Genomic DNA, 13,884 nt, shown 5'->3' with positions numbered 1-13,884 from the left:
GACGCAGTAACACACACGTACACACTGGCATTGCAATTCTGCATTTAAGATGCATTTGTATTGCAGGAAAAGAGCACATAAAGAGCGTTTCTACCGGCAGGAAGCTTGCACTGCAGTGGTTTACATGGATCTTTAGCTTCTGCATGATTTTATGTCATCTGCAAAAGGCAAACCAGTACTGCAGACCGCAGTTCCCATTATTCACAATGGGGTCTGCAGTCTGACCTCTAGGTACTAAACTCCAAAGAGTAGCTTTTCGCAGCTTGGACCCCCTGAAGGTTACCATGGCAGAAGCTGATGCTTGAGAAGGATATTGCCATCTCTCTCCAGCAGCCTCTCCATGGAAGACGCTTGGAAAATGACAGTGTGCGCAGTGTAGGAGACTGCCAATAATTGATCCGTGATTCTGAAGCAAAAGGCTATAGGATTTCTACAGTGCTATAGCTATAAGGGGAGATTTAATCAATAACGAAGCTCAAATGATGTCGGTGTCAGGAGAGATAGTTTGGTACAGTACTCTAACATCCCGGCAGTCCTGTCACACCAGGTTCCGTGGCTTTAGTGGATCTGCTCAGAAGCTTAAAGCTGCCCATTGTGCCTGCTTTTACAGCGCATTTACTGCCCACACATACAGGGGGCATAAAAAATACATTGTGCCTCATGCCTCACTGATGGCACTGGGCTCCTAGTGAACTGCATTCTCAGGAATATTAGTTGTACTGTGTAAAAGACAGGAAAACTAAAGAGTGCAAAAGACAAACCAGCCAGAACACTGCAACGGTAATAAAAGGTCACGTTAAAAACCAACAGGGAACACAGAGGTAATTCACAGAGAAGACCCCCTATAAACCACCAGAATAATCAGCTAAGATATAACAAGGAGCTGATTGCAGCCTCAGAGGATGGCACAGACAGCCTCCGATCTGTTTCCTAAGGCCGCCATGTGAACCGTTTCTGATTCACATTCAGACAAGAGATGCAAAGTTACACTCTGGCACCATTTAACTGCCCTTCAGACAAGAGATGCAAAGTTACACTCTGGCACCATTTAACTGCCCCTGAGCTGGGCATAAGGGTACTACTTCCACCAACATGACTTTACCAATGAAAATGGATATATAAAGGTTTGTTTTCCTCTCCAATGAACCTTAATAGGTGCAAAATGAAGGCAAATATGCCATGGGCCCCATCACAGCTGTTGTCCTATGCAGATCCCTGCTCCTCAGGCAGCTGCCTCTCCTGCCTGCCCTGGTACAGCCAGGAATACCATAAATACTCATATATCACTTGATATGTATGTATCTCTCAATGTACAGATGTTCTCAAGCACCCTTGCTCTAATCGCACCAAATAACCCTGTATGGTGCGCCACTGACCTTGCGACTTACCCGCATATAAGAAAGAGAGATGGGATCAAATATCACACTACAATCCTCTCCTAGTTACTGGATACATGTCTGCTGACATCTCCAGGTAATAAGTAAATAGGTTACAAACTATTTTATTAAAGGATTCTTCTTCTTCTAAAAGGTAGCAGAACCATTAAACACTGTAATTGTCAAGATTATCGCATGATCAATAGCACAATATAAGAATAAAACATGAGGGTAATAGATCCTGCACAGCCTTTAATAGCTGGAGAAAACTTTAAAATATATAAAAAAAAAAGAAGATCTAGTATGTGTCACATGACCACAATTTCTTGTTGTAAGCATAATAAGCGACTTCAATGACCTTGTTCACTGCGATGACATTTATGCATCAGTGACCTTGGGTCTATTCATGATGCAGTGAAAATTGTGGAGAAGTGAGCCAGTGGAGAAGTTGCCCATGGCAACCAATCAGCATTGAAGTAACATTTATAATTTGCATACTATACAATTGTACTGAGCAGTTGATTGGTTGCCACCGGCAACTTCTCCACAGGCTCACTTTTCCACTTTTTTCACCGCTTCATGAATAGACCTCCTGGTGACAGAGAGGTTGATCTCTGTAATACTATACATGTTATTTAGGGGTACATTTACTAAGCAGTGATAAGAGCGGAGAAGTGAGCCAGTGGAGAAGTTGCCCATGGCAACCAATCAGCACTGAAGTAACATCTATAATTTCATACTATAAAATGATACAGAGCTGCTGATTGGTTGATGGGGAAATTTCTCCACTGACTCACTTCTCCGCTCTTATCACTGCTTAGTAAATGTACCCCTAAAACCCTTAAATAAAAGCGTTACCCCATCTGCATTATATACTGTTCTAATTTCTGTTGTAGAGAAGTATATGAGAAGTCCTAATGCGTACAGACCTGGCTAGTGACTGCATTAGGCGCATCCTATGGGCTGATGGCAGTTAGCTCACAGTATAAAGAGATACTGCTGGAGGGCCATTTGGTGCACTGTCCAGGTCAGGGTAACGTCACTACAGAAGCTATATTGCAGGGGGAGGATGGAAGAGTGACAGTTGTAAGAGATTTCTGTTAGAGATGCCACAATTACTAGTACTGGGGGTTTGTGCATTAAGATGAGAAAGTCACCACCGCTTGCTATTAGCAGACTGGAAGCGGCTGATGGAGGAAAACACGGTTAGGAAAATAAGAGTTTACCGTTAGTAGACTACAGCACATATTTATCAAGCCTTGGGGAGTGATACACTGCACGGTGATAAAGTACCAGCCAATCAGTTCCTAGCTGCCATGTTACAGGCTGTGTTTGAAAAATGACAATTATGAGCTGATTGGTTGGTACTTTCTCACTCTCCAAGGCTCGATAAATCTGGGCTTAGGAGAGGAAAGGCTGAAACCCAGAAAGGAATACACATATCCACATTATGTGGTTAGATGACAAGCACAGCAGACAGGAGTAGTGAAGGAGATAAACCCATGATACATCTGGACGATGTCTGGTAAGTCGGTTCAACACACAAGGCACAGAGGCAGAAGAATTGTGTTCGGGTTAGATGAGGTGAGGAAGAGATAAAACGGGTCAGGAGTGGTCAAATTATAGTACATTTCATGAGCCGTCTCCAGCCAGGCTGGCTTTTTAATTAGTTAGGAAAGAGGTGCACCCAGAAAGATAAATAACAAATGAAAATAAGAGTAGGAGCCACCTGACTCATTGGCTTTGTCTAGCCTTGATTTTGATGAACAGGATATTAGGCTATAGAGCAAATGCAGCAGGCACAATTAATGAAATAACTTTCTGAAAAAGATCTATTGAACAATGAAATGTGTTTAAGTTCTTCTTTGCAGTCTCCTAGGTAACAGGCCTTTAATACAGATGGCAGGATTCTACAATATGCGTATGACCACCAACATAGTCCTTTAAATAATGAGCTTCAAATTGTGAGGAAAGATTTTGCTCTTATTGTTAGACAAAGCTGCACTGCAACTTCTGGTAGGACTGAACAGTAACTCGATTTACATTTTTTAGTTACATTAATCTGTGAAGACACATTAAAGTCAAGCAAACGTTGCAGTAAAAAAAAATAGAAAGAGAAAAAAAATCCCTAAAAAGATAATCACACTAGGAAGGACAGATTGATTGTTAATAGATTTCTGCAACCAGGGGCGGATCCAGAAGAAAATGATAGGGGGGGGCACCATGGAAGGGGAAGTACATTTGCGTGCGGCTTCGGTGCATGTGAGGTGGCGCTTCTTATACAATGCCCACAGTTGTAGCGCTCATTATGCAATGTCCACTGTACTGGTAGTGCCCCTTATATAGACCCCATAGTAGTGGTGCCCCTTATGCAATGCCCGTATTGCCCCCAGTAGTAATGTTGCCTGTAGTAATGCCCGCAGTCCTTTAGTGAGTGTGGCCAATTAAAATGAGACGTGATACACAGACATATGCCCCCAATAGTGCAGTGCCAAATCCACAATTGCCCCCACAGTGCCAGATCCACAAATGCCCCCACAGTGCCAGATCCAAAAATGCCCCCACAGTGCCAGATCCAAAAATGCCCCCACAGTGCCAGATCCAAAAATGCCCCCACAGTGCCAGATCCAAAAATGCCCCCACAGTGCCAGATCCAAAAATGCCCCTACAGTGCCAGATCCAAAAATGCCCCCACAGTGTCAGGTATACAAATGCCCCCACAGTGCCAGGTAAACAATTGCCCTCACAGTGCCAGGTAAACAATTGCCCCCACAGTGCCAGGTATACAATTGCCCCCACAGTGCCAGGTATACAATTGCCCTCACAGTGCCAGGTATACAAATGCCCCCACAGCAGGTATACAAATGACCCCACAGTAGGTATACAAATGCCCCCACAGCAGGTATACAAATGCCCCCACAGCAGTGCTGCAGCTGCTTACCGCTGCTGCTGCTTCTCTGCCCGGCTCTGAGGGTGTCAGGAGGAGAGCGCGGCTATGTCTGGCGGCGTGTAGGACTTCAAACTAGCCGCCAGTTCGTGAGCCAATCAGAGCTCGCGGACCGGCGGCTCCTGATTGGCTGCCGGTCCACGAGCTCTGATTGGCTCACGAACCGGCGGCTGGTTTGAAGTCCGTAACACGCCGCCAGATCGCCGCGACACGCTGCCCCTGGACTGAGCGGCAGTGTGTCTCAGTGACACAAGCGGGGGGGGGGATCCCGCCACTGTCTGCAACTAAAATGAATAAAATGGATGCATGTCTGGGTACGTCTGCAGAATTTATGACACAGGTACCAGTTAGGACTATTACATATAAATGCAGGTACAGCACAGAGTAAATGTGTTGTACACCATTAAATAGAACAGGGTTAGGCAATATGTGGCACTCAAGCTACTGTGACACTACACATCCCAGCATGTCCTAACAGCAAAATTGTATCGGCAGTGCCCACCCCTTACATAGAACATATACATAAAGCGGGATGAGGGTAACCCTGTGGGCACATTCGTGCATTTACAAAACCAAAAAATGACCCCTTATAATCCCCCACTACAGAGACAACCACAGTGTACATAAGTTACCTACAAGAGAAGAGAGAGGAAGAGGAGGTTTGCGGAACCCTTACAGAGAAGCTGGGCTATTAGTGCGGGCCAGCAGCCGCTACCAATGCAAGCCTCATTCTTTGTACCAAATGCTCTTGCGCGATGATTGTTGCATTCACAGCTCTGGCCCACCCACAAAGAGGATGACTGACACTGGCCACACTGGACCTCAGCCAACCCAAAAGGAACAAACTTAATTTGGCTGCCCACCTGGGAGTCCAAAGCACAAGCAGCTACCTAGAAACGGTTTGCAAAATGTTGTACCTCACTATGAACGCAATCAGGCCCATACAGTGTGATGCGCCTGGAGTGTGTACCAAGAGGCCACCGTCTCCTGGAGACGTTAATGGTAGAGAACAGGAACTCTGCACCTGACAAAGCTTTTATTCTTATTGTCTAAATTCATCCATGAACACATGCCTTGCCCTTGTGCCCAGCAACGCAGTACATTACATTTATTTCCAAACACAAATGGTTATCTTAGAGGTCATTTTTTGTAAAGTAATTATATATCACCCCCCCAAAAAAACAAAACAAAAAACAAAAATACAAAAAAAAAACATTGTTGTGGAAAGGAAAGAAGGACAGATGACACGGAGGAAAGTAAAGGGTCTCCACGTTTGTTGTAAGATATCTACAGGACAGGGTGAAAGATGTTAGAGAAGGTCCCATCCGGCAGTGCACCGTGAGGGGAGCAAGATGGCTGTGTTACACGTCATTACCTCAGTGTGGAAATGCTGGAAAGACTACATGTAGTGACACTGTCAAAGTCACTGCTGGAGATGGAGTTGAGGGGAGAACCAAGCATGTCATCCTGAGAACTGAAAACAAGAATATGGAAACAGCATGAAGTGCGGGGAACACGGACATGAGACGCACAGTGGTAACAAGCTCATCCTGAATGACAACAAAGGGGACGTGTGGACCAGGACACTTACTCGCTGTGTCTGTAGGGAATAAGGAAGCGTTCTCCTACCGTGCGGAGCACTGTGCTGGCCCTCGTCATCCTCACTGGTAACGAACAAATAGCTTTATTGTGAAATGCCAGTTACAGCCCAGATCTTTATATATCGGCTGAGTGCCCCTATGTGTGAATACTTGTTCCCTATCATTTGTGTAGCGGAGTGCACCTTTGGGACTATATATACACATACACACACTGTACATACATACCTTCCTATACAAACATACAAAATTATAACAATATAATTGGAATTAAAAAGCCTTACTTGTAGGATAAAAACAGAAATTGCTGCTATGCATTAACTGTATACGGGACCCATTTATTAAGCCCCTCTTACTTAAATCTAATTAGCGCTTAAAACAGGCAGTCTCCATTTTTGTGAATGAGGAATGTGGCCCCTATTTACCAAACACAGATATACAGTACTTACCGTATCAGAGCTTGGCTCCATATGTACGTTTTTGTTGCATTACACTGCCGCACATGAGCAGTGCCAGAAAAGGAAGTGACATCATAGATCTTTGAAAGACAACACTGAAACCCGGTCCTTAGTTGCCATGAGCAGGTTGCAGGGCGTTTACTGAACCTCTAAATTGATAAATAGGCCACAACGTAACATAACGACCACTGACAAATTGCCAAGAGTGCAGCTGTGGTTGTCTATAACGAGGTCATTTTATATAACCAATTACATACTGTAGTTTAAACAATGTATCTGGATGTGAACATTTTTCTATATATTGCTTTTAGCCTTTGTGTCACATTAGCTGCATTCCTTGTGTTAAAGTTGTGTCGCTCTAATTCTTATATTGTGTAAGTTGCTGCACACTGTGTGCTCTATAGATGTGGGGCCATTTTCCTTGCACGTAATAAAGAAAGAGCAGATCTCAGGCTATGGGGCACATCCGTTTATATGTGGGTTTTACCCTGTGCACTAACCCATCAATTCCCCATAAAGTTCTGGAACCTATGAGTTTCCCCACGTGTTAAATTCCAGTGGGTGCATTTACCACAGATTCTTCCTCTCAGGCTGCAGGAAAAGATCCTTGCTACGTGTGGGCTGCTGGACCTAACTGAATAGGTCCGAGCCGACCATTAGCGGCAGGGTAAACCCCACAGCTAATTGGATCTGTCCCTATGTAAGTAGTTTTGTATCAGAAACTACATTAGTAGTGTGTGTCGCAGATATATTCACTTACAGTATGGTGCGTATTTTACGTAAGCTATTGCTTTGTTTCCGGTAGCAACAGCAGTCTTGGCTGCCTACATGTTTATGTGCATGAGCAAGGGTATTTTGCATAAAAGTCCTTTCTTTTTTTTAATTAACATTTGTAATATTTTACAGTTGTCGTCAGGGGGGCAGACTGTTAAAGGCCCTACACACTGGCCGAGGTGCCCGACGGCCGATACGGCTGACCCGGCGGCGGGAGAAGTTTCTTCACTCCCTGACGTCACCTGGCCCCATAGCCCTGCATGTTAATATGGACGATATTGTCCATATTAGCTTGCATGTTTAAACGAGCCGGCAACAACGATGAATGAGCGCGGGGCTGTGCATTGTTCATAGTTGGTGCCTACACACTGAGCGATATGAACGAGATCGTTCATATGGCTCCGTGTAATCGGTAAGTGTGTAGAGACTGTAAGAAACATCCAGCCCCATGGCATAACTGAGGAGTTGTCTCCAGGTTTGGCCAAAATGAAGCAGCTTTGTTGTTCTATAACACCTGCAACAGGTGGCGCTGTGCATGAAGCCTAGTGTGTGTAAGGGGGTCTATGCCACGGATCAATAGGAGGGCTGCCCATTTTTTAAACTAAGGAATGCCTTTATTTGCAGCGCCATGGTGACAGAGGAGCCAGCATTGGAGGCTAATTTCCCCTGTAACGCCTACTAGACTCTGTGGGGCAGGGCTTGAATGCTGCTTTCCTGACGTTAGTTCTGCACCCATGGTGGCGTAACCTTTTGTCTGTGAAGCTGCACTCAGCGGCGGTCAGCACCCTACACAGACTTGACTTTTCTTTGGAAGCCTTCTGTATTATTGTACACATCACCTCTGGACACCTGAGAACACCGCAGATGTGCCCTGTGTGGGCCATGTGCACATGACAAGTGAAGCTTATGACTGCACAGCCTGCAACACTGAGCTCTACAGTGTGGTCAGTTCAGTTAAGACCTGTTGTGTACATATTGTACCCAGCAGCCTATATATATATATATATATATATATATATATATATATATATATATATATTTTGGGATGGGTGCTGATTAACTCATCACAACCATGCCATTAGTAATTTTATTGTAAAAGTATACATGCCCCATTATTGCTCCAGGGGAAAAATCATTGGTGTATTTAAAATGTACACTGTTCTCCAGAATGCACAAGAAAATGGCTCCTCTGCAACAGTGCTATGCGGTCAGGATAGGCAGAGCCTCACCTGTCATACTCCAGTATTCTCCAGGTTTTTGTTTGTTTTTTAACTATAAAAAGAACTAGAGTAATACAAAGATGTCCCCTCGGGCTCATGTATGTGTGTGTAAATCTGGTCCTAACACTAGCCAGTGCCTCCCCACCCAATGACCTCACTGCACGTCACTTCTCTGCTCTGTATCTGTACAGGTGAATCTAGAGCTGCCTGGAATAATGTTTTGCTGATCCAGATGTAGAGCACTCAGACCCCGGCCAACAACAAACTGTGGGGCAGATGTATTAACCTGGAGAAGAGATAAAGAAGTGATAAAGCAGTGATAAGTGCTATGTGGTAACGCACCAGCCAGTCAGCTCCTAACTGTCATAATTTAAATCCATAATGAGTGGCTGGTGCGTTATCACCTTGCACTTATCACTGCTTTATCACTTCTTTATCCGTTCTCTAGGTTAATACATCTGCCCCTGTGTTTCAAAACCAGTTCCAACTCCCACTGTCATAAGGTACATATATTTATTCCAGATTGCCTTCAGTACAGGATGTTGGCACTGCTGTGAGGCATACTTTGAACTGGGGGCACTACTGTAAGTGACATTATACGTTTGGGGGACAAAATGATATGCAGTTGGTCTATGTACACATATTGTGGGGAATTCAATTAGCCCCACTATTTGATCCCCCAGGGCTATTCCCCCTCTCTGATCACAACCTTATCACCTTCTCAATCTCTTCCACTACTCCAAACTCTATGACACTGAAATCAAGCAAGCCTCCTCTAACCTGCAGAAATACTGTAACACTGAAATCAAGCAAGCCTCCTCTAACCTGCAGAAATACTGTAACACTGAAATCAAGCAAGCCTCCTCTAACCAGCAGACATACTAACACTATTAATTTTCCACAACTTTCCACCTCTCTGCAACAACTGCTCTCACCAATTTCTACATTTACCTCTCCTGAGACTGCTGTATCCCACCTGAACCAAATTGTAGAGAGCGCTTGATGACGAGACTCCGGTTGCCCATTACATTCCACGTAGCCATAGATGCCAACCGTGGCACTCTAAATCAACAAGACACCTACAAAAACTTGTAAAGTAGAACGTTAGTGGTGTAAATCTCGGAATCCAAGTGACTTTCTCACATACAAGACCACCTACAACAACTATCGTAATCCCCTGGACACTGCCTAACAAACATAGTTCCAATCTCTCATTTCTTCTCATGCCACCAACCCCAAGGACTTTTAATACATTTAAATCCCTTCTTCACCTTCCCCCCTTTCACTAGCTACTATCAGTGCACAAGAACTTGCTTCCTACTTCAAGGACAAGATTGATAACATCTGAGATGAAATAGTACGCTCTTCCTCAGCCAGTGACCTGCTCATTTCCCTACCTGAACCGTTTGATCCCACTAGTGAAGATGAAGTATCAACACTTTTCTCATACTCCTACTCTACTACCGTTCCTCTTGATCCTATATCCTCACAGGTCAGTTGTCTCCTGTACTCATCCCAACCTTAACTAACATCTGTAATCTCTCTCACTCTCTCTACTGGTATCTTTCCTTCTCTGTTCAACCATGCAGTGATTACTCCCATTCTGATAAAAAAAAAGCACAATTGTGACCCAAACTCTCTCTCTACCGTCCCATCTCTCAGCTACCATGGCCCTCCAAGCTATTTGATAAACTCACCTACACTCGCATCACACACTTTCTTAATTCCCACAATTTATTGGACCCACTTCAGTCAGGCTTTCGTTACCTACACTCCACAGAGACAGCTCTGACTAAGGTAATGAATGATCTGGTCACTGCTAAATCTCAAGGCCTTACTCACTTCTTATTCTTCTAAATCTCTCTGCTGCTTTTGACACTGTGTACCACTCTCTTCTCATATAAACACTTCATTCCCTAAGTCTTCAGAACACAGCCCTTTCTTGATTCTTATCCTATCTATCTAATCGCTCTTTCAGTGTTCGCTCCTCTGAATCCAGCTCCTCTTCGCTACCTCTATCAGTTTGAGTACTGCAAGGCTCAGTCCTAGGTCCTCTGCTTTACTCAATCTATACCTCATCTCTTGGTAAACGAATCAGCTCCTTCGGATTTCAGTATCATTTGTACGCTGATGCTACCCCAATCTATCTATCCTCCCCAGATTTGTCACCATCTGTATTGGTCCGTGTCACTGAATGCCTTTCTGCTGTTTCATCTTGGATGTCATCTCGCCACCTCAAACTCAACATTTCCAAAATAGAATTAATATTCCTACCAGCCAAGAGTAGTTACCAAGCTATACATCTATAACTGTTGACAACTCTACAATCAGCCCTACCCCACAAGCTCGCTGCCTAGGAGTCATCCTTGACTCTGAACTGTCCTGACTGTAAATCATGTTACATGCATCTAAGAAACATATCCAAATGGCAACCATATCTTACACAAGACACAGCAAAAACTCTAATCCATGCTCTCATCATCTCCCACATTGATTATTGCAATCGTCTCCTTACTGGTCTTCCCAAGAAAAGACTCATCACTACAATCCATTCTGATTGCAGCTGCGAGGCTAATCTTCCTAGAAAGACAGTGAGGATTCGTGGCAGACGTACCAGACGAGGAGAGGACGGGGTGCTGACCATTGGAGCTGCCTTTCCCGGAATTCCTGAAACATCTGCACAGCTTTTTTATAAGCACTTCAAAATTTCCAAATCTGGTAGGAAGCCACCCTCACAAATTATTGGATGTAAAAGTGGATATATGCCATATCCCCATGTGATTGAATTGTATTCCATGACTGGAACTGTTTTTAGTATTAAAGAAATTGTATTTTATACATATGTGTGGATCACACTCATTAGAGATTGAAATTAATTAATTTATGGTACATTGTCCCTAACGAAGGGATTTTTATGATGGTATTACACTAGATTGTGTTTTATTTCTCTTACATGGTTTATTATTGGACACATACCACCCATTATCACTCATACTGAAATCTATTGAGAAGGAAGTGGGACGTGAGAGAGATTACCGGCCTTTAAAGATAAGTAAAGGTCTACTCCTTCTTTGAATAAGTGAACTGGGAGAGCGCAGGAGATAGGATATCCAAATTTTACTAGTAATTTGATAGCTTCATTGGGGTGAGGGTAACACCCCTCTTTGGATATCCATTCCTCTGCTGCCTGTGAGCGCATTTTCATGCAGGTGTAATCTTTTTACTATCTTCCTAGAAAGACGTTCATCTTCTGCTGCACCTCTGTCAGTCGCTCCATTGGTTGCCCACAGTCTACCATATTCAATATAAAATACTTCTAACATATAAAACTATCAAACTACACCAACATATATCTCTTTGCTTAGCTCAAAAAATCTCCCAACTCAACCTCTCCGCTCAAGAACTGTGTCTCTCATCTGCACGGATTACTCGCTCCCATTCACAATTGCAGGACTTTCTGCGGGCAGCACCCACCCTATGGAATACCCTCCCACACACAATAAGACTCACCTCTAGTCTCCAAACTTTCAAACATTCCCTGAAAACTCACCTCTTCAGGCAAGCCTATCAAATACCTGAACAGCCCACATAAACTTTAGAAGCATTCATATCTAATAACATACCATCATGACTGTCTTTGCAGTCTGGTGGGACAGCTATTCTATAGATAGCGCCTATCCTTGTGTATCCTGACTATTTCCATATAGATTACAAGCTTGCGGCCACGGCCTTACTACCTCTATGTTTGTCTGTTATTACCCAGTTTGTGTTATCACTGATGTTTCCAATTGTAAAGTTCAACGGAATATGCTGCGCTATGTAAGAAACTGTAAATAAATGTAAAAAAAGAAAAGAAATTAGTCCCCAAAGTCCGCACGCAGGCTGCACTTAACAGGGACATTTTTTTTTTTTTTACAGAGACCCGAAAAGAAATCCCCCAATAAATAGCCTGTTTTTGGGTGCCGCAACAATGTTAATACATAGGTCCAAGAACTTATCCCGGATTCTTTTGGATAGCTCCTGAAAACAGATTAATTTAATGGACGTGAAAAAGGGGCTGTAATTGAATAGCCCCAGGCGTTAAAGCTCAAGCCTACCCCCCTTTTTCACCCCCATTAAAATAATAGCACTAACTGCTTACTCCCCATAAATGCACTTCAATAATTGTTTCAGCTTTAGCAACACATCATGTACAAAATCTTGCCCTTTAAAATGAAGATGTGCTCTCCTCTGTGGTCAGCGCCCTGTCCAAAACATTCCTGGAGTGTACACCAGGGATGTGCAGTCAGGGGAGACAGTGCCTCCCCTGTCCTTAATGATTAAAATAATACAGAGAAGATACTTATGACACCAATTCTGTGTCATAAGTATCTGCTTTAGCCTTTATATTATTTAAATCATTATTATCATGTAAAAATAAAAAGTTTTAAATGTTGTTTTAAATGTGGCCGGACAACGGATGCCGGCGCCGATGATGACATATTGCCCTGCCCGCCCGCACCCCAAATACGCAAATGCAGCTGCAGAATGAGCGGGGGATGGGCAATGGAAGCACATCTACTCAGGATCCACAAATATGGTGACCCTCGTGCTCATTTCCATAGGGGGAGCAGCTCCCCCTCTACACATGCTACACTCCCTGTCATAAACTACTTCTGCAGTCAGTGTTAAAGGTCAGTGTGTCACCATGTCCTCCCCTAAAAATTGTGTGTCACTGTGTCCCCCCTCTCCCCCCCCCCAAGCTCCTGTATGTTTGTCAACTCCCCCTCCCTCCAGTGTGTCAGCATGTCTCCCTCTCCAAGACCCAGTGTGCGTCTGTCTGTGCTATCATGTCCCCCCCCCCATTCCCATGTATGATGTGTGTCGCCATGCATTCCTATGACACCCCCCCCCCCCCCCCAGGTCCCAGTGTGTTTTTCACCACGTCGCTCCTCAGGTCCGTGTGTGTGTGTCACAATGTTCACCTCCCCAAAGCTCCAGTGTTTATGTTTATATGTATCCATGTCACCCCCAGGCCCATATGTCTCTCTTATCCTGTTTTCTTCTTTGCCTATTACTCCTTTTATATCTGTCGCCCCACCTTTTAACATTTACTCTCACCACCCACCTTTCCCGAAACCACTATTTCTCTTGCCTTGCACTTTCTCCTCACACCCATTTTCTTCCACTTCCACACTATATGCTACTTACCTTCCTTCCAGAGGTGTCTCAAGAGAGGAGGGGACACGTGTGCAGACTCCATGTGTGCACCCCCTCCCCTGCGCTAGCCGGCAGCGCCGATGCTTGCGCTCTGAGCCCTAGAGACTCTGGCACGGAGTCCAGCGCATGCGCAGGACTCCGAAAAAATTTCCGCCACACCATTTTTTCGGAGTACAGCGCATGAACTGTAGACTCTGGCACTGTGCCAGAGTCTCTAGTGGTCAGTGCACTAGCAGCGGCGCTGCCGGCTACGGGAGAGGAGGGGGCCCACATGGGCACCGATGGACGCCGGAAAGGTAAGTATAGAAAAAA

The 13,884-nt window shown here is 44.4% G+C and overlaps 1 protein-coding gene across 2 annotated transcripts in view; it reads right to left on the bottom strand.

The window, feature by feature from the left end:
* Positions 1-13,884, bottom strand: part of ZFYVE28 (zinc finger FYVE-type containing 28) — a 270,674-nt gene that overhangs the window by 33,082 nt on the left and 223,708 nt on the right. The window contains exon 9 of one of the 2 annotated variants that reach the window (XM_063924675.1): positions 5,699-5,797. The exons of the other annotated variant lie outside the window; for it this stretch is intronic. Coding sequence (XP_063780745.1) covers positions 5,699-5,797 — 99 coding nt within the window. The remainder of the gene's footprint in view (positions 1-5,698; positions 5,798-13,884) is intronic. 2 annotated transcript variants of the gene reach the window in all.

The sequence above is a fragment of the Pseudophryne corroboree genome, chromosome 1, assembly GCF_028390025.1.
Source record: "Pseudophryne corroboree isolate aPseCor3 chromosome 1, aPseCor3.hap2, whole genome shotgun sequence".
NCBI lineage: Eukaryota > Metazoa > Chordata > Amphibia > Anura > Myobatrachidae > Pseudophryne > Pseudophryne corroboree.
Note: the sequence above shows the minus strand (reverse complement) of the source record. Positions and strands in the feature narration are given on the sequence as shown.